This window comes from Trichoderma gamsii (assembly GCF_001481775.2).
Source record: "Trichoderma gamsii strain T6085 chromosome Unknown Scaffold_52.2, whole genome shotgun sequence".
NCBI lineage: Eukaryota > Fungi > Ascomycota > Sordariomycetes > Hypocreales > Hypocreaceae > Trichoderma > Trichoderma gamsii.
This window is the reverse complement of record NW_020171389.1, coordinates 96,616-121,798: the sequence shown is the minus strand read 5'-3', so window position 1 is coordinate 121,798 and position 25,183 is coordinate 96,616. Positions and strand designations below refer to the sequence as shown.

General features: G+C 48.6%; 8 protein-coding genes across 8 annotated transcripts; 4 read left to right on the top strand and 4 right to left on the bottom strand.

The window, feature by feature from the left end:
• Positions 1-1,229: 1,229 nt before the first annotated feature.
• Positions 1,230-4,376, top strand: TGAM01_v209864 (hypothetical protein; the record flags this gene model as incomplete). The annotated part of the gene is made up of 1 exon (XM_018810068.1): positions 1,230-4,376. One exon carries the CDS (start codon positions 1,230-1,232, stop codon positions 4,374-4,376), a length of 3,147 nt encoding a protein of 1,048 aa, XP_018656685.1.
• A 171-nt stretch (positions 4,377-4,547) lies between these two features.
• Positions 4,548-6,389, bottom strand: TGAM01_v209863 (hypothetical protein; the record flags this gene model as incomplete). The annotated part of the gene is made up of 2 exons (XM_018810069.1): positions 4,548-6,111; positions 6,181-6,389. The coding sequence occupies 2 exons, from the start codon at positions 6,387-6,389 to the stop codon at positions 4,548-4,550; spliced, it is 1,773 nt and encodes a 590-aa protein (XP_018656686.1).
• Positions 6,390-6,860: 471 nt separating this feature from the next.
• TGAM01_v209862 (ribose-phosphate pyrophosphokinase) lies at positions 6,861-8,491 on the top strand (the record flags this gene model as incomplete). The annotated part of the gene is made up of 3 exons (XM_018810070.1): positions 6,861-6,971; positions 7,060-7,207; positions 7,263-8,491. 3 exons carry the CDS (start codon positions 6,861-6,863, stop codon positions 8,489-8,491), a joined length of 1,488 nt encoding a protein of 495 aa, XP_018656687.1.
• A 744-nt stretch (positions 8,492-9,235) lies between these two features.
• On the bottom strand, positions 9,236-10,617 carry TGAM01_v209861 (oxidoreductase; the record flags this gene model as incomplete). Its single annotated transcript, XM_018810071.2, has 5 exons — positions 9,236-9,434; positions 9,519-9,574; positions 9,635-9,771; positions 9,871-10,043; positions 10,121-10,617. The coding sequence occupies 5 exons, from the start codon at positions 10,615-10,617 to the stop codon at positions 9,236-9,238; spliced, it is 1,062 nt and encodes a 353-aa protein (XP_018656688.2).
• A 923-nt stretch (positions 10,618-11,540) lies between these two features.
• On the bottom strand, positions 11,541-13,550 carry TGAM01_v209860 (hypothetical protein; the record flags this gene model as incomplete). Its single annotated transcript, XM_024550653.1, has 5 exons — positions 11,541-11,938; positions 11,998-12,713; positions 12,764-12,944; positions 12,997-13,292; positions 13,360-13,550. The coding sequence occupies 5 exons, from the start codon at positions 13,548-13,550 to the stop codon at positions 11,541-11,543; spliced, it is 1,782 nt and encodes a 593-aa protein (XP_024404602.1).
• Positions 13,551-15,103: 1,553 nt separating this feature from the next.
• TGAM01_v209859 (hypothetical protein) lies at positions 15,104-16,903 on the top strand (the record flags this gene model as incomplete). Its single annotated transcript, XM_018810073.1, has 4 exons — positions 15,104-15,293; positions 15,362-15,531; positions 15,602-16,484; positions 16,548-16,903. 4 exons carry the CDS (start codon positions 15,104-15,106, stop codon positions 16,901-16,903), a joined length of 1,599 nt encoding a protein of 532 aa, XP_018656690.1.
• Positions 16,904-19,196: 2,293 nt separating this feature from the next.
• Positions 19,197-22,666, top strand: TGAM01_v209857 (GDA1/CD39 family protein; the record flags this gene model as incomplete). The annotated part of the gene is made up of 4 exons (XM_024550652.1): positions 19,197-19,297; positions 19,340-19,718; positions 19,927-19,987; positions 20,670-22,666. The coding sequence occupies 4 exons, from the start codon at positions 19,197-19,199 to the stop codon at positions 22,664-22,666; spliced, it is 2,538 nt and encodes an 845-aa protein (XP_024404601.1).
• A 522-nt stretch (positions 22,667-23,188) lies between these two features.
• On the bottom strand, positions 23,189-23,800 carry TGAM01_v209858 (hypothetical protein; the record flags this gene model as incomplete). The annotated part of the gene is made up of 1 exon (XM_018810074.1): positions 23,189-23,800. One exon carries the CDS (start codon positions 23,798-23,800, stop codon positions 23,189-23,191), a length of 612 nt encoding a protein of 203 aa, XP_018656691.1.
• Between the last annotated feature and the right edge of the window lie 1,383 nt (positions 23,801-25,183).

Sequence of the window (25,183 nt, the reverse complement as noted above, 5' to 3'; positions counted from 1 at the left end):
TACGGGAGGGAAGAGATTTGAGGGATACGAAAATGAAAGAGAGCAGCAGATCGCAAGATGCTTAGTAGCGCCTAGTAGTAGGCCGTAGCCTCAGCTCTCTTTGGCGACCTGCCGGAGAACTGCCGCGGCGTGGGCAGCTCTTGGTATTCATGACGGCTTGATGACAAAGACACAGCTTAACGTCACGCTAATTGTCAGGGATTCAGAGCAGCACATGCACAGCGACTATCTTCTATTCACATGTATGCCTTGATTCTTTATTGTGAGGCTCTTGGCGCAAAGAATGATATCTATTCAAATTTTTACTGTGTAAGGCTACTGTATATTTGGAACAATAGCCGTGGTAGGATAGCATTATCGCTACGAGTTTGAGGGTCAACATAATGGAGGGGTACCTCTTACACGGACAGCCTCCATTGCACTCTTAGCCTCATTGATTTTTGTTGTACTCTAGGTACCGACATAACAAGATTGTATGCCAGGTATTTAACATTTGCCCAGAAATAGTTTGCCAATGCTCAACTTTGTGAATCACTGCATTTGCAATTCCGGCGTAGTAAGGACCCGAGGGACAAAACCGAGGCGCGACTGAGGGCAATTTGAACTGCGAGTGATCAGGAAAGATTGGATCGCTGTAGGTGCTGGCGAGAGCTTTAAACGCTGCTGCCCCTCGGCGGCACTAGCCTCAGTACAGCGCTAGCTCTGCGCTACCAGCTCTTGCTTGACTCTGCATCCACTTCTCCAAAGCTTAGTACCTTCCAGTACTTCGTTGCCAGAGGCAGACTCAAGTTCGACGCTTTGCCGTTGCAACAAAAAGCCAGTTTCTGCCTCGCTCTTTGTTTGTTCAAACAGTAAACACTACATCTACTCATTCTACGCAAATATCATCATTATTGTTTATTTGCTCCGGCAGTACTACGTGCGATTCCAGCACTGCCTCTCAGCACACAGCCGAACACAAGCTTTGGTTTCTGCAGTCTTGGAGGAAGAGTACCTCTGGGTGCCTCCCCCCATTATCTATCAACCTATCTGCCTTGTTAATTTTTTTCTCCCTCTTTACTCCTCATCCGCATCTCTTACGCAATATTAGCTGCCCAGGATATTGATGTGGTAGGCAGAAGAGGTCGAGGCTTTTGAAGCGCTGAAAGCTATAGCCTAGCTCGCATTGCCACCACGGTATTTCAACACTGCTTAGGTCAATTGCATTGGCCGACACGCCTGAGGACAAGATGGTTCCTACTCAGAACGAGCCTCGCGGCGTCACAGGTGATAGGTCGGCTGCAGGACTCGAAGGCCACCTCCGAAATCTGATTCTCACAAACGCCAACCCAAATCTCAGCCCGGCGCCCTTCATATCTGCAGACACTCGCCCTCAAGTCGCGGCGCCATATCCATCTTCAACGCCCGTTACGCAGCCAAATACTTCTATGAATTGGAGACAGCAAAGTGCCAATTCGAGTTATCCACCAAACCAGATGGCCTTTGACGCCACATCCCAGCAGGGGCACCCTTCTTCAAAGGCTGGCCGGAAGCGTCCTAATCAGGCTCAGCGGCGACAGATGGCATCTCAGTTCACAATCGCCCCTGACTCGCCGCCACAGGTTCCTTCTTATCACCCTCCAACAAGGCCCAATGCCCAATGGACAGCTTCGCAGCCTCAGGCTTGGCCAGCACCGAGGTCCTCAGAATTCCACCGTCCGCGTAACTCATGGAACGGCCCTCCTCAGCCGTCTGGGAATAGGTCTGCGTACCAACATTCGCCGGCTCCGAGGCCGTTCAATGCGGGACCATCTCACAGTGCACACCAGAGCACAGGACCAGCCTATAACAATAGCTATCAGCGTTCTTACATTACGCCGGAGGAAATTGCGAACCAAGCCCGTCTGCTGGACGCGCTCTCTCACCAAGTCGTAGCTCATTCCGAAATCGACAGATCTGAGATAGCAGAGAAAGAAGCTTTTCGACAGCGGATAGAGCAAATTTGCCGCGAGGTTATCTGCCGGTTTGAGGAACAGCGAGACATAAGCAATCCTATCCCGCCGTATTCTGTGGAATTAAAATGTTTCGGCAGCCTTGCTTCTGGATTTGCCACAAAAGCTTCAGATCTGGATCTTGGCCTCGTATCACCCCTATCCAAATATCCACCTGATGCCCCTGGGTCTCCCATACCTCGCCTAATTGAAAAGGCATTTCTAGAAGCTGGTCTCGGCGCAAGGCTTTTAAGCCGTACGAGAGTTCCAATCATCAAACTTTGCGAACTCCCCCCGGAGAAACTCCTCAAAGGCCTCCTGCAAGCGCGCAAGAAATGGGAACGCGGTGTTGACAACGATGCGCAACCCGGAACTACCGAAGCTGAGCATGGAAATGATGGCTCTGATCATGGTGGCGATGATGATGCTCACGCACAAAGCGGAGTAGTTGATGCTAAATCAGGCTCGTCGGGCGAATTTGAGATTATCTGTAAAGACTCTGGCGAGACGCGCCGTTTCCATCTACAACAAGGGCCAAAGAATTCTCTTGAGTCGTACTATGGTGTAGCCAAGCGCGTTTTGCGAAAGGCTGGCGGCTATGACGCTAACGCCTCAAACTGGAGGGACCTCACCGAGCCCGAATGGGATATTCTAAATAGAGTCTGCCGTGCGTTTATCCAAGGTCTGGCTGATGCCTCCTTGCGAGATCGTATTACCTCATTTCCTTCCATCTCTACAGCTGGGACTCTTCCGGACGCAGCTTACCGCCGCTCCCTGTCAGGGATATATATGCAAATAGAAGGCGCATATATAATACGCAAATGGGAATCGTGGAGCGAGGGCCGTGTCCTAAAACACGTTGAAGATGATAAACTCATCACACAGTGGGAGTCATTGCAGTCGAGGCAGCTGTCAGATATCGAGCCTGTTTCATATAATAGGGAGCTTCACTTGGCTCTCGAAAAACTCAAAAAGATGCCGTCTATGCAGCTACTACTACTCCAGCAAGACCAACAAGAGACTCCCTCGCAGTACAACATCAGAGTCACAAGCCTCACAAATAACTTGGCGCCTTCCCATGAAAGCTCCTTTTCCGCGGTGCAGGAAGCTATAATTAGTCAGTATGTGGCCGGAGTCTTCCAAGAAGAGATACGTACCCAATTGAGCGATTATATACAACAATTTCCGGAGCAGAGGACCATCCAAGCTGTGGGATGTCGCCATAAAAGCATTCATCTAGCCAATGAGTTGAAGAAGGCTGTGGAGAACAGTTTATACGAAGCAGATTTTGTGCCAGATATCACGCGGTATATCGAGCTACTACAACAGCCGCTACAAAAAAGAATGATCAAGCCAGGAAAACCATGTTATATCATGCCTGTCCCACCTGGACTCTCTTCTACGTTTGCCACGATCAAAACGCTAGGTGATCCCCATAAGATGATACTGAATTACAGATATCGAGATCCGCTGGAATTCCCTGCATCAGATGCAGGGGTACAATGCGATATCAACTTCTCTGCTCACTTGGCTCTTCAAAACACACTTTTGCTGCGGTGTTATTCGCATACGGATCCACGAGTTCGGCCCATGATACTATTCATCAAACACTGGGCTAAAGTGCGAGGCATCAACTCTGGATACCGCGGTACTCTAAGCAGTTACGGCTATGTTTTGATGGCCCTTCATTATCTCGTCAATGTTGTACAACCTTTTGTTTGTCCAAATCTCCAGCAACTTGCACCAACGCTACCCAATAACTTGTCACCGGCTGAAGTTGAATCCACCATAACTTGTCGAGGCTATGACGTCCAGTTCTGGAGAAATGAAGAAGAAATCGTACGGCTAGCATCTCAAAACCAACTAAACGGAAATAGGGAAAGCATTGGACACCTACTGAGGGGATTTTTTGAGTATTACGCTCAAAATGGGACGATGAGTAATGGCATTGGTAAAGGATTTGATTGGGGCCGAAATGTTATCAGCCTACGAACGTATGGAGGCATCCTAACAAAGCAAGAAAAGGGATGGACGGGAGCAAAGACTGTTTATGAAGTTCAGAAGACAGCAGACGATGCAGCCGCTCCTGCAAGCCCTCTACAGTCGACCGTTCAGCCTCAGGTAGCTCAACAGGCTATCAAAGACGGAGAAGTCAAAGAGATTCGGCTCCGGTACCTCTTTGCCATCGAAGATCCGTTCGAGACTGACCACAATGTGGCACGGACAGTCACTCACAATGGCATAGTATCGATTCGCGACGAGTTCCGCCGAGCTTGGAGAATCCTTCGTGCCGCTGGCAATGGAAACACTCAGGAGAGCCTGATTCAGGATGTTGAAAGCCAAGAGGAGCTTTCAGCTACATTTTTGCAACTACTTCAAGACATACACGGACCTACTCCGGCCTGAGTGAAATAGTACCGATAAAGGGTTCCAAGAAGTAGGGAGAGATCGGGTATAGTTTGAGTAGTTAAGAGATCTCTCTGTCTCTCTTTTACTTTTTCATTTTATTTTTGGATATTTCAAGTCTTGTTGCCACTCACATTGGAACTTCCTGAAGCCGAACCCATGTCTAAATTTTTATATGTCTGTGGAGAGAATATTAAACATGTTTCCTCTGCTTGCATCATTTTTCTTTTTATTTTGCGTCTTGCTAACGCCATTTGGCAATCCTCCCCGCTTGTTTTGTTTCTTCTCTTGCGTTTGATGGCGAGCATCTGCAGACTCTTGAGAAGATTCCTGCTCAGAAACTATAAAATCTGATAAAATACGCAATATTTGAAGCTCTTTTGATGCCTCAAGAAGACTGGACAGCGAATCAACATCTGGAAATTCGGAGAGAGGGGGTAGCTCTGATAAAAGATTCCGGAGCTGGATGAGGTTGAGGGTCAGACTGTCTGTGCTATTGTTCTCGAGAATGACGGAAGTGAGCACTTGGCTCAAAATGCGAAGAGAGTAGTATCCAGCCTGTATATGCGCAGAGAAATGAATCATGTCCCATGAGATTTTGTCTCTTGAGGTGGCCAAGCTGCTATGGTCCCGTTGAAGCGTGATCAAAATATGTGAGTTCTTACCCTGCTGGTTGCATTCCATAATATCTAATGCCATGGACAAAAGAGTCCAGTAATGCTGCGGAGCTACTTGTGTTTCTTTGACTCGTTTCATAAGCGCCAGAAGCTCATTGACTGCATCATTCGCCTCATCATTCGTTAGCAACAAGATTTCTCGTCCTTTTTGATCGACGTTCTGCACCCGTCTATATTCTTCGACTGAAATTGAGCGACCACCTTGAATATACTGGCATGCTGTCTTGTATGCCACCTGCCTGACAGGCGCGCTTGCATCCCAAGTTGTGCCTTTGTTAGGGTTTTCAATTAAAGATGGAAGGAAGATTTTGTTCTTTTCCTTTGCGCCTTTGGTTTTGGGTGCTTGGCCAATCTGAAGAAGCAACTCGGAGACTCTAGGGTCAAGGGCTTTCAGTGACAGCAAGTCACCTCCGATCAGCCGTGGCAGCTGGGCACTTTCGTGTTGGAGATATTGCTGTCGGAAATGATTATAGTCCATAGCATCTACTATCGGACTCAAGCAGGCCTTTAATAGCAGCGGCAGCGTGGCATTGGGGGAACGCAAGCGCTCATACCCCAGTCGACAGGGGTCAGCGGATTTTGTTAAGCCGAGCTTCGTATATATTTCACGAGGAGCATATTCGGTGCACGATAGCTTGGAGCTAGCATTCTCATAAATATCTCGGAAGAATACAACTTTGCCATTGCCAATGTTGTGAGCAAGGAGATCGGAATCAGATGTAAGTATTGTGCCGCCATGCTTTGCCGTCTCTGCAGCGCAGTAAGCGTCAGCCTCTCCTGGAACGATAGACAATTTATCTCGGTAAGTGTCACTATGCCGGATGGCATCAATGACCGCAGGCACTAGAAATGCTGGATCCAGAGAAGTCTTGTCTGTGAATCTTGTTGGACGGTTTGCATCCAGATATAAGTCATTTGATGGAACTACATGCCTACGAGGGCAAGCTGTAGGGTTGGCAGAGTAGAATATATTGAGTCGAGAAGTCACTTTCATCACCCTCTCCATGCGTACTAGTCGTTTGGATTCTGGCAGGTAGCCATCGAAGTATATGGCTCGACTGTTTGCATATTAGCTAAGATCGTCATATTAGGCCTATTTGCCTTTCTTTATATGGTGAAAAGCTTACATGACCACTTGCTGATCCTTTAACCGATCCAACCAGTCTATGACGACCCGGCTGAGAAGGCTATATGATGGCTGGCTGGCGCCTTGAATTCTGCAGATATGAAGGACATGATATGCTAGAGCTGGACCATCAATGACCACAGGTTGATTCTGCAGAGTCTTGTCTGAAGCATAACGCTCCAGAGTGGTAATCAAGTGAGGGATTCCCATATCGGCTGAACAGGTATTTTATGGAATGGGTCGGATTGAGACAGTGGCTGAATACATCAGATAGGCCATCAGCTAGGGCGGTGCTTGGAAGCCCTCATAATGAGCACATCATAATCTTATGGAACTGTTGGTTGGTTCAAACACACAATCAGCAAGCCATATTTACAGCAATACTTGTTCTAATCAGAGTGCCCCGCCATTCGGCTTGATACGAGGGCCTGTGTATGTAATTCGCACGGTATTTTATGTGGGTTGCTGCAGGGTCTAGGCGGCTTGTGGCCAATCAAATTGACTATCGATACCAACTGCGGCACTGATTGCAACCGTAGACGAGGTTACAATCCACACAGTATGACTCGTGAAAGCCCCACGTCTAGAGGACGGGGGAAAAAAAATCTAAGCTGCTCTTCTCGCTCAGCATCTTCTGCCAACTTTTCTCTTCTTTTTTCCTCCCCCCAAGGGTCGGCCACAATGCGCAACACGCTCATTTTCGCTGGCAATTCGTGCCCAGCTCTCACCGGCCAAATATGTGAGAACCTGGGCATGACTCCTGCTAAGGCGGAGCTGACCCAATTCTCCAATGTGAGCTTCCTGTAGCTCTGCGTCGCTGCTTTTTGGTTTTCCTTGATTGCCGGCCTCGGGACAGATAACTAACTCACTCCTTTCAAAGGGCGAGACGAGTGTCAGGATCCTGACAAGCGTCCGAGAGAAAGATGTCTTCGTCGTCCAGTCTGGAAGTCCCAGGATCAACGACTCCATCATGGAGCTGCTCATCATGATATCCGCTTGCAAGGGCGGCTCCGCCAACAAAGTCACAGGTTCGATGATGGAGCACGGATTCTGCTGTGGAACATTGCTGACGTGGCTTGGCAGCTGTGCTTCCCTACTTCCCGTACAGCCGGCAGTCGAAGAAGAAGTCTCCTAGAGGCGCCATCACCGCACGGATGCTGGCCAACCTGCTTGGCGTTGCAGGCGTTAAGCACGTCGTTACGGTTGACCTGCATGCCTCTCAGATGCAAGGCTTCTTCAGATGTCCTGTTGACAATCTTCACGCTGAGCCCATCATTGCTAAATGGATCAAGCGAAACGTGCCGAACTGGCGAGAGGCTGTGGTGGTTTCCAAAAACCCCGGTGGCACAAAGCGAGTGACATCGCTCGCCGATGCCCTCAAGCTAAACTTTGGGCTGGTTACCACTGATAGGAGACGTGGAACGAACATGACCGGTAGCATGATTATGAATCATCTCGATGGTCTCGAGCGACGCCCTAACTCTGAGAGTTTGGCGCAAAGCGATAGCCAACAGGCCGCCCCCGAAAAGCCTGCGCTGTCACGTGCCGGGACGAGGACTCCTGTGAGGAACGCTAGAATTGTTACCGACTCTCAAGGTTCGCCTATTCGGACGAGCGATTTGTCGTCAAGTGCGACGAATCTTGCTGATCCTAGTACAGAAGACCAGAGTGCTGCACGGCGAAAAAGCTCTGCGCAGCTCGACTCTGACTACGATGACCGTCGCGCCCAAGAAGTCATTCATGGTCGACTGATTCAGGGGCACATTGTGGAAGATGACTTCCCATCTCCAGCACGGTCAACGGCAGCAAATAGTGTCCATGAAGATGACCCCATGACCATGTCTCATGCCTCGTCCTTCTTTGCGCCCGACCGCCAATCACTGGCTGGTGGCGCCAACAACGAAAGCAGCTCCGACGAGGAGGACAATGCTTTCGAAGACCCCAGGGCGGAGCACATGATCACGCTGGTGGGCGACGTGAAAAATCGCACAGTCTTCATTGTCGACGACATGATTGACAAGCCAGGATCTTGGATCGCTGCAGCCGAAACGGTGGTGAAGAGGGGCATGGCCAAAAAGGTGTACTGCATTGCCACCCATGGCGTCTTTGGTGGAGATTGCCTGGAACAGCTGCAAGCATGCGAGTGCATCGATACCATTGTTGTTACTAACAGCTTTCCCATCAATGAGGAACGAGTGAAGAACTCGAGCAAATTGGTCATACTAGACCTCTCTTTCCTCCTAGCCGAAGCAATCCGCCGAAACCACTACGGCGAGTCGATTTCTCCTCTGTTCCAGCACATTGGAGATTGAAGCGCGGAAAGCTGATGATTTTCAATGAGCAATATGATATCGCATGCTACCGTCTGTTTTTATCAAGACTGTCAATAGTCTGGCCGGGTGGGTCATTTTCATTCTAGCGTGGCGTCTTCGGATTTCAGGAAAGCAAAAGAAACAAAGAAATATTTGACGTTTTATACGAACAAGGTCGGTCAAAATCTAATGAATGATGATGAGTGGTAGATGATGCTCTCTCCCTTCAGTCGCGTGAGTGTTTTGCTATGTCTTGTGAACTTGTGAAAAAAACCTCCCCAGCGGTGCTGCCCTTGTGGCAGCAAGGATCCGATTCATCTCAGAATGGATTCTTAACGGAACGTTGGTAGATTGAATTATTCGATCCTAGAAGGCCCCTGATTTTGCCGGCTTCTGTTGGCTAAGTGGATCAGGGGCAAGAGAACCTTTCGAACATGCAAAGAACTTTTGAAATGTGGCTTTAAGAAAACATTTCCAAAATTTTCTTGCTCTAAAACATAGAACAATTGTAGCACGCACAGCGTTTGAATAAAAAATCTCTTGTCCATTGAGAATCTATTCTCTTTTTTCTTCGTGTGTAGTATGTTACATGTCTGTATATATCTCGTTTTAACTCTATGACCTACGGTGCATAATGAGAGCAGAGGCCTGTGAATATGAACTCGTTAGCATTTTCACATGCAAATGAGCGAAATACAAAAGAGGCACTCACCTGGTGTATATATCTCGTTTTAACTCTATGACCTACGGTGCATAATGAGAGCAGAGGCCTGTGAATATGAACTCGTTAGCATTTTCACATGCAAATGAGCGAAATACAAAAGAGGCACTCACCTGGTGGTTGGGATAAACCAAAGACTCAGCAAGAACGACATTCTCTCTTCTGGTAGCGGAAAAGACTACAATCTCGGCAATGTCATCAGGCGTAAGAGGATCGCAGCCGCTGGATAAATATGTTAGTATCCGTTTAACCAGATTGTCAAAAAGTCCACAGAAGGGAGGGAGAGGAGATGGTGAGTAGTCTTACGCATAAATGGCATCAGCCTTGGCCTTGTCGCCGTAGAAGCGAACAACGGAGAATTCCTAGTGATGGTATGAGCAAAGTACACTTGAAGATGGAAACTAAGATGAAAAATTTCGTACTGTTTCAACCTGACCAGGGTCAACCTCAATGACCCTGATGCGAGTGGCAATGAGCTCCTTTCGCAAGCTCTCAGTGAAGCTTCGGACAGCGGCCTTGGTGGCGCAGTAGATTGATCCTCCAGGATATGGTTCACGGCCTGTAAAGCACAAAGGTCTTAGTACCGATATATATCTTGATGACACATAGTGATGCAGATTGAGAGCACTGATAGTAGAATAGGTAAGCAACGACATACCAGCGATGGATCCAATGTTGATAATGTCACCCTGGCCACCGTTTGGTCGCTTCTGGAAGATAGGCAGGATGGCTTGTGTTAGGTTGATGAGGCCAGTGACGTTGGTAGCGAACATGATGTTGAGGTCATCCTCGGCGATTTCAGGAGCCTTGGCGACGCCCTTGACGAGGCCACTGGACGGAATAAATTAGTATACGTTGAAACAGTCCCTCATCTTAGGTACGGTATATATGGAGAGATGTGAACTTACGCATTGTTGACCAAGACATGGATATCCCTCCACTCCTCAGGCAAGCTGCCCACAAAGCCTCGAATCTCATCAGCCTTGCTCACATCCAGCTTCACAGGCAGCACCTTGACGCCATCGTTGGTCTCCTTGCGGATCTGAGCCGCCAGCTCCTCCAGCGAGTCAACACGACGAGCCGTGACAATGAGCCGCAGGTTGCCGTTGGGGTTTGTGCGGGCAAACTCGAGCGCCGTGGATTTTCCTATGCCGGAAGAGGCTCCCGTGATGAGGATGGTCTTGCCTTCTAGGCGCTTGGCTGCTGCGGAAGACATGTTGCGGACAAAGATGCTGTGCTTATGCTTCAAGAACGTAGCTGGTTTGAAGGTTGAGCTGGGATGAGTGAATGAGAGAAATCGTGCCTGGCTAGTGGAGAAGCTATAGCAGCGGCTAGACCGAGACAGAGGAGGTACAGCAGCACGACGGAACAGATGAGTGGCAGCCCTGATGTGTACAGACGGCATCAATTCCGTATGCAAAACGAATTTGTCCAAAGTGGTATTAGTAAGAGGAAGAAGAGAGAGATAAAAGATTGTAACAGGAGGAAAAGTGGACGAGGTGTGTGACTGGCGCCCTTGGAGATAGCTAGCACTATTACTGTTGTAGGCAGATTTACCGTGTTTGGCAGTGTTAACCGTACACTACAGGCTACTAAAGTAAGGCATGGAATCTAATAATTCAATTCCAGTGAAAGCACCCGCTACTTGGGATTCATCATGCTATAGAAGAATGACGACAGGCCGATGCCTCGCCGCTCGACCTCTGAAATTTTGCCAATCCCCCACCTTGATGCTGCAATTACTTCCACGGCGACGGCCAATGACCCCGCGCTGGTGAACGTGGGGCACAGATTATGGGGCTTCGGCTTAAAGAGCGAGCGACGGAGAGCCCGCAGACAATGTTGCCGCCTTTTATTGATAGGGAATATTTTACGCAGACGAGTCCCGCTATATACTTGGCTCGTTAAGCCAACGGCGGATTATAATCCGTAATATATAGTTGTATGGATCCGCAGCGAGGTGATAGGTGTATAAACTGGTTATTGCAGACATGACCCAATCTGCGGGAAGAGTGTTGGACAGATGTGGTTCAAACCAAAAAAGATATATTCATACAACGTAGTAATAGCCCGGATGATCTATCCTTTGCTCCCATGGCACTCTGATAGCCACTATTTGAATACCTAAGACATCATGGACAACGTCGTAAGAAGCTAATCTCTGCTTCGGTTCTCTCAATGCTCCAATAACACTAGTTGAAAATCCAGACCAACGCCATGGTACTCAATCTCTCTGGCATCGTACACATAAACTCCATTTACTTGCCATTTTATAGTCAAAACACAAGGCGTAATCGGCTTGGCGATATCCATACCGATCCGTGGCGATCAATTGTCTAATTGAGCTGCTCTTAGCAAAGCGTCCACCCTTGCTCGCGTCCTCGTGACTTTCGCTTCCAATAGCTCTAAAGGTTCCTCCTCTACTGGACACTTTATGCCTCTCCAGGTGAATCTATAGCCAAAGAAAGTCGAGAAATACGCGATGAAGCATCCCGCCATAGCTAGTTCAAGCCCTAGATCAAAAGCCGCGATAAACGCGGACCGCATTGCCTCCAAGGTATCTCCTGTAAAATTTGTCATGTCTCCATCAAAGGAAGCAAATTCATCAGCAGGTAGGATATCCGCAAGTCGATTAATGACGAAGTGATGCAAGCACACTGTCCAAATTGCTATGCCGAAGCTTCCTCCCAGTATTCTTGCTTGGGCAAGAATGCCGTGAGCGGATGCTAATAGGTCAATTATTAGCCAAATATCCCAATGGATCAGCTGAAAAGAAACATCATACCCCGGTGTTGAATAGGCACTTCGAGACTAATCATGTTGGTCGCCGCTGATGTACAGAGTCCGAACCCAAAACCAACCAGGGTAAGAAGTCCAAGTGTGGTTGCATCGTCCTTGGAGCCTTTAACTGCTGAAAGCCAGGAACATCCGCAAGCCATAAACATTGTGCCGGAGCGCATAGTTGAAATGAGATCGAGATGGTTTGCCGACGCGTTCATTTTTCCACTGATAATGCTTCCGAGGGCAACTGTGCCTAACATAGGGAGTAACGATAGCCCAGCGACGAACGGGCTTTTGCCGCTAAAGACTTGCATCCTCATGGGAATCGAGTAGATCAAAAGTAAATACGGGCAGCCTGCAAATACAGCTGCCAAGATGGTCCTCGTGTAACGTCGGTTTCTGAGCAATGTCATGGGAAAGATGGAGACGATGTTTTGAGAAAGGCGTTTATCACTAAAGTATGACCACAAGAATAGCATGATCCAAGACAGCAAGCCAAGTATTAGTGGGAGAATGAACTTAATAGCCCCCCAAGCCTCTGATTCGCCAGCGTTTTCGAGTGCGAATACAACGAGGACCGAAGCTGCAATACCCAATATGGCACCAATGATGTCAAATTGCTTCCACGATCGAAGCTGTCGAAGCTGAGTATATCCCATTTGCAGCTTATGAGGCCAACTGAAAAAGAAAATGATCATGCCAATAGAGCAGATCGGAATACTATGTTTCCAAGTTAGCTGATGTCCTTCGCATATATAATATTCGCTGACGTAGTTACGGACTTGATGAAAAAGATCCACCGCCAGTCCAAGTACTGGGTGAGTAGCCCGCCAATAACAGGCCCAAGGACGCCCGCAGCTGCAATAGTCACTCCAATAATGCTGCCTATATACTGACGCATTTGAGGTGGGCTATTTTGAGTCAATATGAGGATGGGTAAAGCGTAAAGACCTAAAGGAAGTCATCAGCGCCCTGCTTCTCTTAAGTCATTGTGTTCACGAACCTGAACCACCCATTCCTTGAAATGCCCGGAATAGTATCAGTTGATCCATATCTTGAGCAAATCCACACGCAGCAGAGAATGTCAAGAACAGGGAGTAGGAAAACATGAGAGCATAGCGTTGCCCGATGACATCTGAAAGAGCAGTGGATGAAACGATAAAGCCAATGTAGCCCAAAGTATATGCCAGCACCACCCAATTGATCAAACTGTGCTCTTGAAACTCGACTCCTATGCGGTACAAACTCGCCGCTAGGACGGATGTATCCATGATGGACAGCAACAAGCCTGGGCAGACTCTAAAGCGGCAAATCAGCCTACTTCGACCATGATGGGCTTTCTCCGCGAATGAGTGTTGATACATACCCAAAGCATATGAGCCAGAATCGTTTCATCGACATACTGGTCTCCGGAGGTTCGGGACCCTGTCTATGTGCTTCCAGTAATGCAAGGTCTTGTTCTATACCATTCATGGTTTGCAGTATTCGAGATCTTCTCACATACTCTGGTGATTCGTCTTTGGTGTGGGCCTGCGTCGTTCCAGGAGATGCCGACATCGTGAAGAATAGAAGAGAGCCAAAGGCTCCGGAAAATAATAAGAGCTTTTATAGCGAAAAATGTGTATTCTGGAGTTTGGAGTGACTCTGTTGAGCCACCTTTGAAAATATCGTGATGCTGCAGCTTGGGTTTCTTGTACAAGAAGCTTTAACTCGAAATGATGTGAGAGTTGGGTTTACTATGTTAATGTACCTTGATCTTGTTGATGCGTGTTGTTATGATCCGTGTAGAAACGTAAGCTGCGATCCGGAGTGAATCATTGAAGATGCTGCCTCAGTATCCGTGTCAAAGGATATCAAGCAAGAACTTTGTAACAAACGGAAAGTAGCTTGATTAAAGCAACACTGAGGGCGCGGGCCTAGAAATCAGAAAGTTAGAAGTTGGTCGCGCTCTCTGAGTCAAAGCGGTAACAACATATGCGAGGCTGAATTTTGTAATCACGGCCAGGCAACATGCAGAAGGAGCTTCTCCATGGGCGAATAGCTCCAAATTGACTGCCAGTACCTAGTTTTCAGGTGTCGAGTGAATTACAGTGACCCGTGACCCATTGCTGCTGGCGGTATGTAAGAAGAAGGAATCTGTGCGCCTGGTCGTGATCGTAGCCGAAGCTTGGTGTGGTGGCCAACTTGAAATCCCAATACCGGGTTGGTAAGGTCTGTACATTGCCCACCTAGTATAGATGCTATTTTCAGGTTCACGTTGCGCAGGACAATGCTTGTAACAAAGCTGTGGTCGATGAACCAGTTTTTCCAGCCTATCAAGCCGAGTCGGTACCGTATAACAAACAGGTTCTCGCCTAATGAAAAATGTAGTGAAGAGACTAATGAATCCAAGCACACAAAATGAGGTATGGAAAATGAAATGCGCGGCTGTCTAGGTACGGGATCACAGGTGGCCGTAGAAGCAGCAGAGGAAGAGGCGAAGAGGCCTGGTTAAACAAGCATTGTGTATTTTTAATTGGCAACGCTCTATTTAGAAAGAAAAACGATGAGTTTGTACAAAGATAACATTCTTCAACTTTGAATCGATCGGCTGAGGAGACGAGACAGGCAATGGGCTCCAAAACTTGCCTTGATATCTAGTAATCGCGATGTTAGTTAGAATAGAGAGCAATGCCGATTAAAAAGGTTGAACTTATAGAGGAATATCAGAGCATGCTCCTCTCAAATGTGAATGGTTTAGTGCCTATCTTGGACTAAACAAGCTTGGTCTATTTTAGGCTCCTAACCTGTGGCGGGCAATAATGCAGCTAACGCCAAAAGTGCGGCGATAGCTACCTACCTTAAGTAATTGCTGCAGCTATTACAGGTGCCTAGTGCCACTCTTGATATCAAATAGCTGCATCAACCATTCTTCACCTGTCTATGCCATCAACGCCTTGCTTCACTGTGATTACTGCCAATCACGCTAAAGCTTCGACCTCTCAATTTCTCTCGTAACAAATTCACACGCTGCAATCTAGCTGCATACACATCGTGCCTCTTCCTGGAGCCCCGCAGGAGCCCAACTCCCACCTCGTCTCATTCACCCGCAAAGGCGAATCTCGCCCAGCATGACAGAAATCTTAGCGCAGACACCTCCAATTCTACACGGCCCCTCGGACAAGGAAAGGAAGTATGATCGTCAGCTCAGACTATGGGCCGCTTCGGGCCAGGCCGCCTTGGAATCCGCAAACATCCTCCTCATTAATTCGGGGCCCGGCACAGCTGGCGTCGAGACTCTGAAGAATCTCGTCCTGCCCGGTTTGTCAAAGCCCTTTGCTCAATGTTTATAATCATTTGTAAAAGCTAACTTACTTTCTCTCGCTTAGGTATTGGCAACTTCACTATTGCCGACAATGCCGCCGTTCAAGAGGTAGATCTCGGCGTCAACTTTTTCCTCGATGAGTCCTCTCTCGGCAAGTCGAGAGCGCAGTGCTGTACTGAACTACTGCTCGAGCTTAACCCAGAAGTTAATGGATCCTGGAACTCTACAGTGACAGTGCGTCCCTAGTCTGATGATTGTGTCTTTGCGCTTTTCATGCAATGTGCATCGCTGACTTCTTCTGTAGGATACCGCCAGCCTCCAAAGCCTACTTGATGTACCAGAGGTTTACACCATGATCATGTATAACCTTCCTTTACAACCAGAAATGCTTCACGTCATTGAGACATATGGCCACCAGCATGGTACTCCGCTTGTTGCTATCCACTCTGTTGGATTCTACTCCTACTTTCGCATTGCACTACCAGGCACATTTCCCATTGTTGATACTCACCCGGATGAGACTGCCACGACAGATTTAAGACTCCTCTCTCCTTGGCCGGAACTCTCTGAGTTTGCCAGTGAAATGACTAAAGATATTGATAATCTAGACCACCACGAGCATGGCCATATTCCCATGGTTGTAATTTTGCTCTACTACCTCAACATCTGGAAGGAAGAGCATAACGGCGCCTATCCAACAGCTTATAGTGATAAGACAGCATTTCGAGAGATGGTATCCAAAGCCACGAGGCGGGATAATCCCGAGGGAGGGGAAGAAAACTTCGAGGAAGCTGTTGCTGCCGTCATGAAGCACGTCGTTGCCCCATCGCTCCCTTCATCGCTAAAACAGGTTTTCGAGTACGAGCACAAGGATGAGAAGCAGTCAAAGTCCAGCTTCTGGATCATTGCCGAGGCCTTGAAAGAATTCTATGCCGAACACCAACGCCTGCCTGTGGCTGGTGGCTTGCCTGATATGAAGGCACAATCCAGTGTTTACATCCAGCTGCAGAATATTTACAAAGATAAAGCTCGGCAAGATGCAAACGACGTTTTTTCCAGAGCCCAAAAGATCTCAGGGGATGTAAACATCGATCGGGCAGAGGTAGAGCAGTTCTGCACCAATGCTCGGTTCATTAAGTTGATCAATACTACGGGAGAGGAGCCCCCAAGCATGGGACAGATTATAGGTGGGCAAACTGGTAGCCCTCGCTTAAATAATTTGTTTACTGACAAATGACATTGATCAACAGAGCGAGAACTTGGCAACGACGAAATCGCTGCCATCGCCGGACCAGAAATGCCAATGTCACTAATCTCCATCTACCTTGCCTTGGGCGCATTGTCAACTACCTCGGCTGTCTCAGCTGATGACATAATTTCCGCAGTGCTTGAAAAGGCGCCTGCTCTCAAAGACAACGAGCGCCTGACTCAGGTAGCCCAGGAGCTGTCGCGAGCGGCTGGCGGAGAGCTTCACAATATTTCTGCCGTTATTGGAGGCATGGTGGCGCAGGAGATTATCAAAATCATCACAAAGCAATACATTCCGATAGACAACACCTGCATATTTGACGGAATTGAGAGCCGATGCCAGGTATTGCGTTTATAATGCGTAAGATATACCTACTGAAGCAGGGCTGGTAATAGACCAATTGAGATGAAGGGGCGTATCTCTCACAGCTATCATTAGCAAAGTATGGCCAGCTTCAAAAACGGCAATGATATTAATTGTATGAAGAAGTTTAAGGGCTGAATAGGCAGTTAGCTAATGGGCCACCAAATCATAAATTGTGTGCTACTAGTAAAGTAGCGACGATCGTACTGTCGCTTCGGCAGCATCGTAGGGGCTTGATATCTTCTTGGAAACGAGACGTACTAGTAGAATAAAATGCGCTTACTAGTAGACCTCAGATTCCATCAGATATCAATTGCCGCAGCGTGAAAGACTTGCATGTTGCAGAAAGTATAGGAGATCCCCCAGTGATGACAGGCAGGTCCTAGGGAAAACTCGTCAAGTAAGAGGCTCCTTCTTAGGAACAGGCTCCCCAGGAAAGAGCGATAAATTATCCAAACTGGTGCCTACTTTTACTTTAGTACTGAATCAAGGTACACAGGAAGGAGCACCGAATCAGCCTCCTCAATATCTCCCAGAACTGCCCGACTATTTTCGACAAAGCCTCAAATTCTTTCTTCCTCGACCTCCCTTTTGCTTTTGCTAATGCTCAAGGATTTGTCGGCCGGACCGAGATACAACCGCGGCTGTGCTTTTTCTCGATTAATATTCATCCATATCCTGAGCTGAAATTCGCCAAGCATACACCACAAGTCTCAATCAAAATGGAAAACGCGCTTCTCTGCAATGCCCCCAAGTGCAGAAAGGAGCTTACCGATCGGGCGCTCGTAACAACTTGCAGGTTGGCCTATCATGGAACCTGCAAATTTACAGACTTACATGGCGTGTGCTGACGATTCCTTCGCAATCTAGTCACATCTTTTGCCTCGACTGTGTTCAAAAGTCTGGCCTGGTTGGCCAAGGCGACCAGAGATGCACCGTTTGCCCCGTGTGCGAAGTCCAACTGCCCAAAGAGGAAGACGTTGCCCTGCTCAGCATGAATCCTACCGAAGAGTTCAAGACGTGCGCCCTTAGTGGCCTAAGTCCCAACGTCATCATGGAGTGTGCCGGACGAGCCATCAGCTTTTGGTCGTATCAAGTTGCTCATGATTTACACTACCAACGTCACTTATACAAATCTCTCAAAGAGAAACACTCGGCACTGTGGAATAAACTTGATCAAGTAAACAGAGATTACGTTGCAGAGCTCAATGACTTATGCGGCAAGCTGAAGAGTCAGTAACCTCAACCTATCTCTCTATTCAGGTCACACGAGCTTACCAAGATAGGCGTGACGGCATCACGGGATGCTTTACAGCAAAAGAATAACGAACTCGCAGGAGCCTATCAAGACAAAAGTCGCAAGCTGTTTCAGACGCAGGAACTCTATAACAAAGTCAAGAAAAGGGCTGAGTTGAGTCAAATCGAACAAGCGGCTTTCGACGCTGTAGACAGTTCCACAAGATCGGTGCCTCAACTTTCAACCAGCAACCAAGCGTCCAACCCATTCCGCTCACACAGCTTAAATGGTGATAACGAGCGCAGTTTCCCCCTTAACCGTGGGCTACCAAGATTCGATGCCGCCGATTTTGCCACGGCCCCGCCTGTATCGAATATGCAACAGTACGAGAGCGAAAGTCGCTGGCCAAGAAAAAGGCCCCAAGCTTATGGTGAGGCATATCATGTCTGTGGATTCAATTTCGGGTTAACCCATAACAATGATAGAACAGATTCCAGAAGTTCAATATTGCCATCGAAACGCAAGCGGCCGACGCTCTGCAGAGATTTTTCGCCCTAGTGTATCCAGCAATATTGAACCGTCTAGGAGGGACGACATGAGGCCGTCGGCAGTGAGTCCAAATTTCCCCCAGCAGTCTAACGTGTGGGCTGGCGTTGGCCTCACTTCTGGAACGAAGATTGGGCAACCGGGCGGCCATTCTGGGCAAAATGGATCGTTAAAGGATCTCTGATGGACTGACTAGCCTTGTTCCTGAGAGGTGAAGCGTTGGTTGATGATAGCACTATCTTTGTGTGAAAAGGTTATTTATTAGTGATTTCTTTGAGACGAACCAATATTGAACACTTTAGTACTAGTACACCAAAAAGAGAATACATCCACTTTCGAAGCAAAGTGAACAGTGTTTTATAAAGACTGGTTCTCTTTCTATGGTTTGCTCAGTGAACAAGCTCACACAAAATCACGAAAGGGGCCGGTGACAAGATTTGTGTTAAATATGCGGCTCTTCCCCCAACTCTTCCAGGTCTTCATGAATCGACACATTTTCCAGCCATGTGTTTCGAAAGCGAGCGAAGCTTGCGATGGAGTTCACCGTCAGTAAAGAACATTGCCGACATTGCATCCGTCTCATACCGGGCCTACAAAGGCTGCCGGTGGGTTAAAAGGAAACTTGTTGCCCATATTAACTCGCACAGAAAACGAGAAGACGGGCTGAGCCGCATGCACATGAAGCCATGGCCTGCTGGAGCAAATGTCACTCGAGCAAATGCTACTGATGCGCCACGACCTACAGCAGACGAAGAGAGGAAGTCTATACAAGTAAACGTAGTGGATCACTTGTTTCTGGCGCAACTCGACTCTTCGGGAATGGATCCAGAAACTCTTGCGTTACTTGAGATCAGAGGCATGGTGCAGGACACAACGACGCGGGACAAAGAGAACAAAGAGGAACTGGGCAAACTGGGCAGGCGGGCAGAGGCGTTGTGTTCGCACCGGCCTTTCGCGATAAGGCGGCTTGATGCGACTCTACCAGACGACTTGCCACAGCTCGCGATGCGTGCCAATCAAGCCCACGTATCTAGCTGTGCAGTTTGACCCGAAGCGGACATGAGCTGCTGCATGAGACTTCGTATTCTTGGTATTCTATCTTTAGCAGTGACGAAACAGGGATGCGCATGGCGTGGCGGTACCTGAGCGATAAGCGGGACAAGTCGAGCGACTTTGTCCGTCCTGCCGCTGCTACTCTGCGCCAAGTACCACGACTGATCTGCGCACTTCTCAGCATGGCGTCAAGGTACAGCGTGGCGCGGGCCGTCTGGCTGGGCGTGAGACGTCTAGCGCCTGTGAGTGGCCCGATTGCTGCGAGTCCGCGTCAGTAACGCCAACGCTGGACTCGACACTTTTGCAATTTTGCAGCCTCTTCTCGCACCGCAATCGCTACTCCGTCTCTCGTTACAATCTTGATTGTTCAACCTCGATCCCTGTCTGGCTTCTGCGTTACACTTTCCTTCAATTCGATCGCTCGCTAGCTTTTTTTTCTCTCTTCTTCCGCATCTAATATACCCCTGCCCTGTTGCTGCTGCTAGTCCGACTAATCCTACGGCTTTCCTTATCGAACCCCCATGATTGCGCCGCCGTCTCCAGACGCCTCCATTCCTCAGCATTAATCCCACTTCTCTTCTGGGGAACCGGCCGAGAGAGACAAAAGACTCTTACCGACTTTTCTTTGTCTCGTCTTTTTGCGACCTTGTTCCTCGTTTTCTCTTCCCCACCGTATTGAACGGAGCCGCAGTTGCGCAAGTCGATCGATCCCTCGCTGGGCATTACTTTCAAACCCCAGCCGACCTAATTGAACAACAAATAATAAGGCGCCACGCGAGACTCGAGTTCATTCCTGTGGGCCGCATGCTCTGATGGGTAAATCACGACTCCCGTTTATTCAATTTCAGTAGAAGCTCGTTGGAAGAGAACAAAGAAAGATGGAATAGAAGGAGTTGATTTCGCTAACGCAATGTGATCGCGCAGGTCAATACGGTGTAATTCTCGATGCTGGCTCTTCGGGGACCCGTGTGTACATATACAAATGGAAAGATCCCGCCAAGGCCCTGAAGAAGGCCTCTGCCTCCGAAGCTCACATATTACCAAAGCTGAAACTCCATAAGAGCAAGAAGATTCACCCGGGAGTTTCTACCTTTGCCGAAAATGTCGCCTCCGTCGGTCCCGATCACCTGAAAGCACTCATCGACACAGCCCTCAACGAGATACCGGCGTCGCAAGTCTCCGAGACGCCCATCTTCCTCCTCGCAACTGCCGGTGTTCGATTCCTACCAAAGCACCAGCAGACATCGCTGCTGGGCGGCATCTGCACATACCTCAAGGCCAACACGCAATTCCAGCTTCCCGACTGTGCGAGCAACATTCAAGTTATCTCGGGCGAAACAGAGGGCCTGTATGGGTGGATCGCTGCCAATTACCTGCTTGGAGGCTTCGACAAACCCGACGAACATGCACATGGCAAGGGCCACCACACCTATGGCTTTTTGGATATGGGCGGCGCATCCGCGCAAATTGCCTTTGCGCCGAACTCAACAGAGGCCGAAAAGCACTCCAATGATCTCAAGCTGGTTCGACTGCGGCGACTAGATGGCTCTCCCGCTGAATACAAAGTGTTTACAGCTTCCTGGCTAGGCTTTGGTGCTAACAAAGCACGAGAAAGATTTGTTGAGAGCCTACAGGAGCAGTACGGCAGTGCAAAGGGCGATATTCCAGATCCATGTCTACCAAAGGGCTTGCGGACCACACTCTTAGGCAAGCCTCTTTCTGGTAAGGCGGTAGACGATGCACTTGTTGGCACCGGCATGTTTGAGGAGTGTCTGCGCAAAACGTACCCGCTGCTCGGCAAAGATGCTCCATGCGACGACGAACCTTGTTTACTAAACGGTCAACATGTGCCTGCGATCGACTTTGATGTAAATCATTTCATTGGCGTTTCCGAGTACTGGCATACGACACATGGCGTCTTTGGCCAAGAGAGTAAAGTCTACGATTTGATTGCATACGAGCAAGAGGTCAATAATTTCTGCAGCCAGGATTGGTCGGTCATCGAAAACGGGCTTGACAAGCGAAAAAAGACTTTGGAGGAAAAGGCCGAGAACGCCCGAGAGGCCTGTTTCAAGGCGTCTTGGCTGATCAATGTGCTGTACGAAGGAATTGGCATTCCCCGCATTAGCTTAGGAGATGCTCCCAGCCACAAAGTCAATGCAACCAAGGCGCTGGAAAAAGCTAGAGACAAGGGATTCCTAGACCCCTTTCAGCCAATTGATACTATTGGCGGTGTCGAAGTTAGCTGGACCTTGGGCAAAATGGTTCTCTACGCCGCTGGACAAATTCCTCCCAAGGAGTCGCCGCTTCCTGTTGGGTTCGGAAGCAATACAGGATCAGAAATTCCTGCTGATTTTGAATTTGCAGGGTCCAAGCCACTTTTCTCAGGTATAGGCGACGACCATGACGACGACGACGACGATATCCTTACAGGTCGATCCAAGCCATTCTCCAGCTTATTGGTGGTGATACTGATTCTGTTCCTTATTGGTTATCTCCTAAGGAAAACCGAATTGGGGTCCAGGGTGTTTAACAAGTTTTGGCGTTACCGCAAGACCAGAAGCTCGTCGTTTGTGAGAAGACTCTTTGGCAGAAACTCTACGCCATATGAAAGGATACTGGAAGAAGGCGATGTGGCAGAGTTTGAGCTTGGCGGCACAGAGTCTGATGAAACCGATGGCTCGGATGGCGGTGATGTGTCAAGATCTGTAAGGGGTTCTCGCTTGGCTGGACCGAGATTGAATTTCGAGCGGTATGACGACGTCCGGCCGCCGTCGGCAATGGATAGGCATGGCCTCGTTGTGCGAACGGAGAGCTGCGAACGACTTGCCCCTTCGCTTCAGATGCTAAATGCTGGCCGTCGCAGTAGAACTGGCAGTCCGACCCGGTTGAAGAATTCGATGATACCCCAAGAGAGTTAGTAGTAACGGGTATAGGGAACGAGGAGGGCAAGCTCTCCGGAAAGAGAGAGCCATGATTGTACGTTATACATGTCAAAAGCTCATATGGGATGTAATGGTTGGTCAGCTTCACTTCTTGCACAATAGCCGTTTTGTTTTTGGAAAACAGATCAGATGTACATATTATATGTCTCCAAGCCGGCTTGAGGGAAAAGCGCTCTCATGCAGAGCGTGATGAGAACCTATAATAGATAGTATCATGCTTGAATCACAGATATTTAATTCACGGGTTATAAGCTTTTATTTTGTTTACACTCTAGTTATGTTATTTGCGAAATACAGATATTGCCAGTCCCTACCTAGAAGCTTGATATGCGTATGGCGTTGTAATGATACAGACGGAGGGGTGATAATTGAGAGAGATGAAAGTTACACTACGCTACAAGTCCAAAATTTGGAGGAAGAAGTAAAGGATGAGTGAGAGAAAATTATGCGAGAGGACCAGATGTAAAGAAGTTGAAAGAAAGAAAAAACATTGTAGTATCAATCGGCTTGCTTCTCGAGGAAGCTGGGATCTGAACGAACTCGGGACTCAAATTTGCGCCACCAGTCCTCAAAGGCTTTGAGGGGAACAACCTCGACGCCGCCAGGCCCAGCAGTGCCGCTGAAGCTGGTGAGGAAGTTGAAGGCGTTTTGGATGATGCGCTGGGCGAGCACGACCGTGGGTGTTGATGATGCGCCGCCGCTACCGCTATTGGACGAGGAGGAGGCCTTGTTGGCAGCAAGTTCCTGCAGTCGCGTGCCGACCGACTCGGCAGACTCGATTGATACACCAATCATGTAACCGCTGCCGCTGGCGTCGGCGCCAACCTTGAACATTGCGCTCTCCTTGCCGGGGCCGATGCCGCCCAGGAAGCGGAAGTCAGGCGTCGAGTTGGCCTGCTGTGCAGCGGCGACGTCGCGGACGGTGGTGAGATAGATGGCGGCGGCGGAGTTTTCGGGCAGCACGACGTTTGGGAGGAGGAAGACGACGATGTGCGAGAAGGGCTTGGTCGTGGGCAAGGCGTAGAGGAATGAGGTGGGGGAGGGCGCGGAGGTTGGATCGGTGATGAGAGGCTGGCCGGCGGGGATGATGCCGAAGAGAGGGCCGGACATGGCTGATGTCGCTTGTTGCCTTGTAGGCGATTATTCTTTTTGTGTTTCGGTGGGTTGAGTGTTCGAATTGATTGATGTTGTTGCTGCGGCGTGACTCAGCTGGTGTGAACGGATGACGTGGGGTAGGTGGTAGTAGTTTGCGATGCGAGCAAGGATTAACTAGAGGTGGTGGTGGTGCTGTTGGAGCTGTAGCTTTAGTGGATTGGTTGTGAAAAAAGCGTGGAATAGGTGGTCGTTGGACAAGGCAGAAATTGCTACTCAAGGCAGCTAGTCGCACGCGGGAGCAGAGGAAAAGGCACCTGCAGCTTAATCGTTTGGGCAAATGAGAGGAAAGGAAAAATATAGGGCTGTTGGAAGGATTGGTTGCTTTTAATGCTGCCTTGCCGCAGCAATCCAGCCTAGCTGCAGGCTCTTCTACTACTTTTACTACTACTTCTACCGCTTTTATTGCTTCTACTGTCTCTACTACTTCTACTGCCCGCTTGGCTGTTGGTAGGCAGATCCAACTTACCCTCGGCTATAAACCCAGGAATTCTTGCTCCTCACAATCCTCATTGCGCTATTAAATCTTTTGCTCTAAATTGATTGCGGATTTTGATATTGAATAACCTTCAATTACCACGGTACGTTTGTGCATAGTTCATTTGTTGTCTGCTTTGCTATTTTGGCCTACTGCTGGCATGATTCCCCCGCGGTAGCTGCAGATGGCTGCCTGGATGTAACTCAAGACTATTTGCTGCTCATAAAGAACAACTTGAATTCTCCTCTCTCTTGTGCCCAGTGGTACTGGGACGTTTTGACGGTTCACATGCTCTACTTTTAATCAGCAAAAGTCTGTGATAATTTGCAGATCTTTTCTTTGTCCCACCTCGTGACTTGCTAGACGAGTACAACCATCTCTAATCGCACATCTAGAAATTCTTTCAAAGTACCATATAACACGCCTTTGGGACTATTGGCTCTCATAAAATCCACTATACACCATGAAGACTAATCTAGAGCTGATTGCTGCTACGGATAGGTACGTTGATTTCTCACTTCTCACTATCAAAGAAAGAATTGGAGGAGACAGTGGAATTGAAAGAAGAAAAAATTCTGTCGAAGTAGTGAGGAATCTTTTTTTTTTAAAAAAAAAAACACTAGTCACTAACTCACCACCTCTGACAGATTTCCGTACGATGATGATCAAACTGCTGAGGCAAAGACCTTGCGGGACTCGCTATTCAAGCTACTCTGGGAAGATGAAGACGGGCAATATGCCATTGGGTACGTGCCAGACTGGGTAATCAACGAGCTGTCCCAAACGCCTGAAGACATCCGCGGCGATATGACTCTAAACATGGCGGACCGCACTGTCATGCTCTTCAGGACGCCGCAGACAGA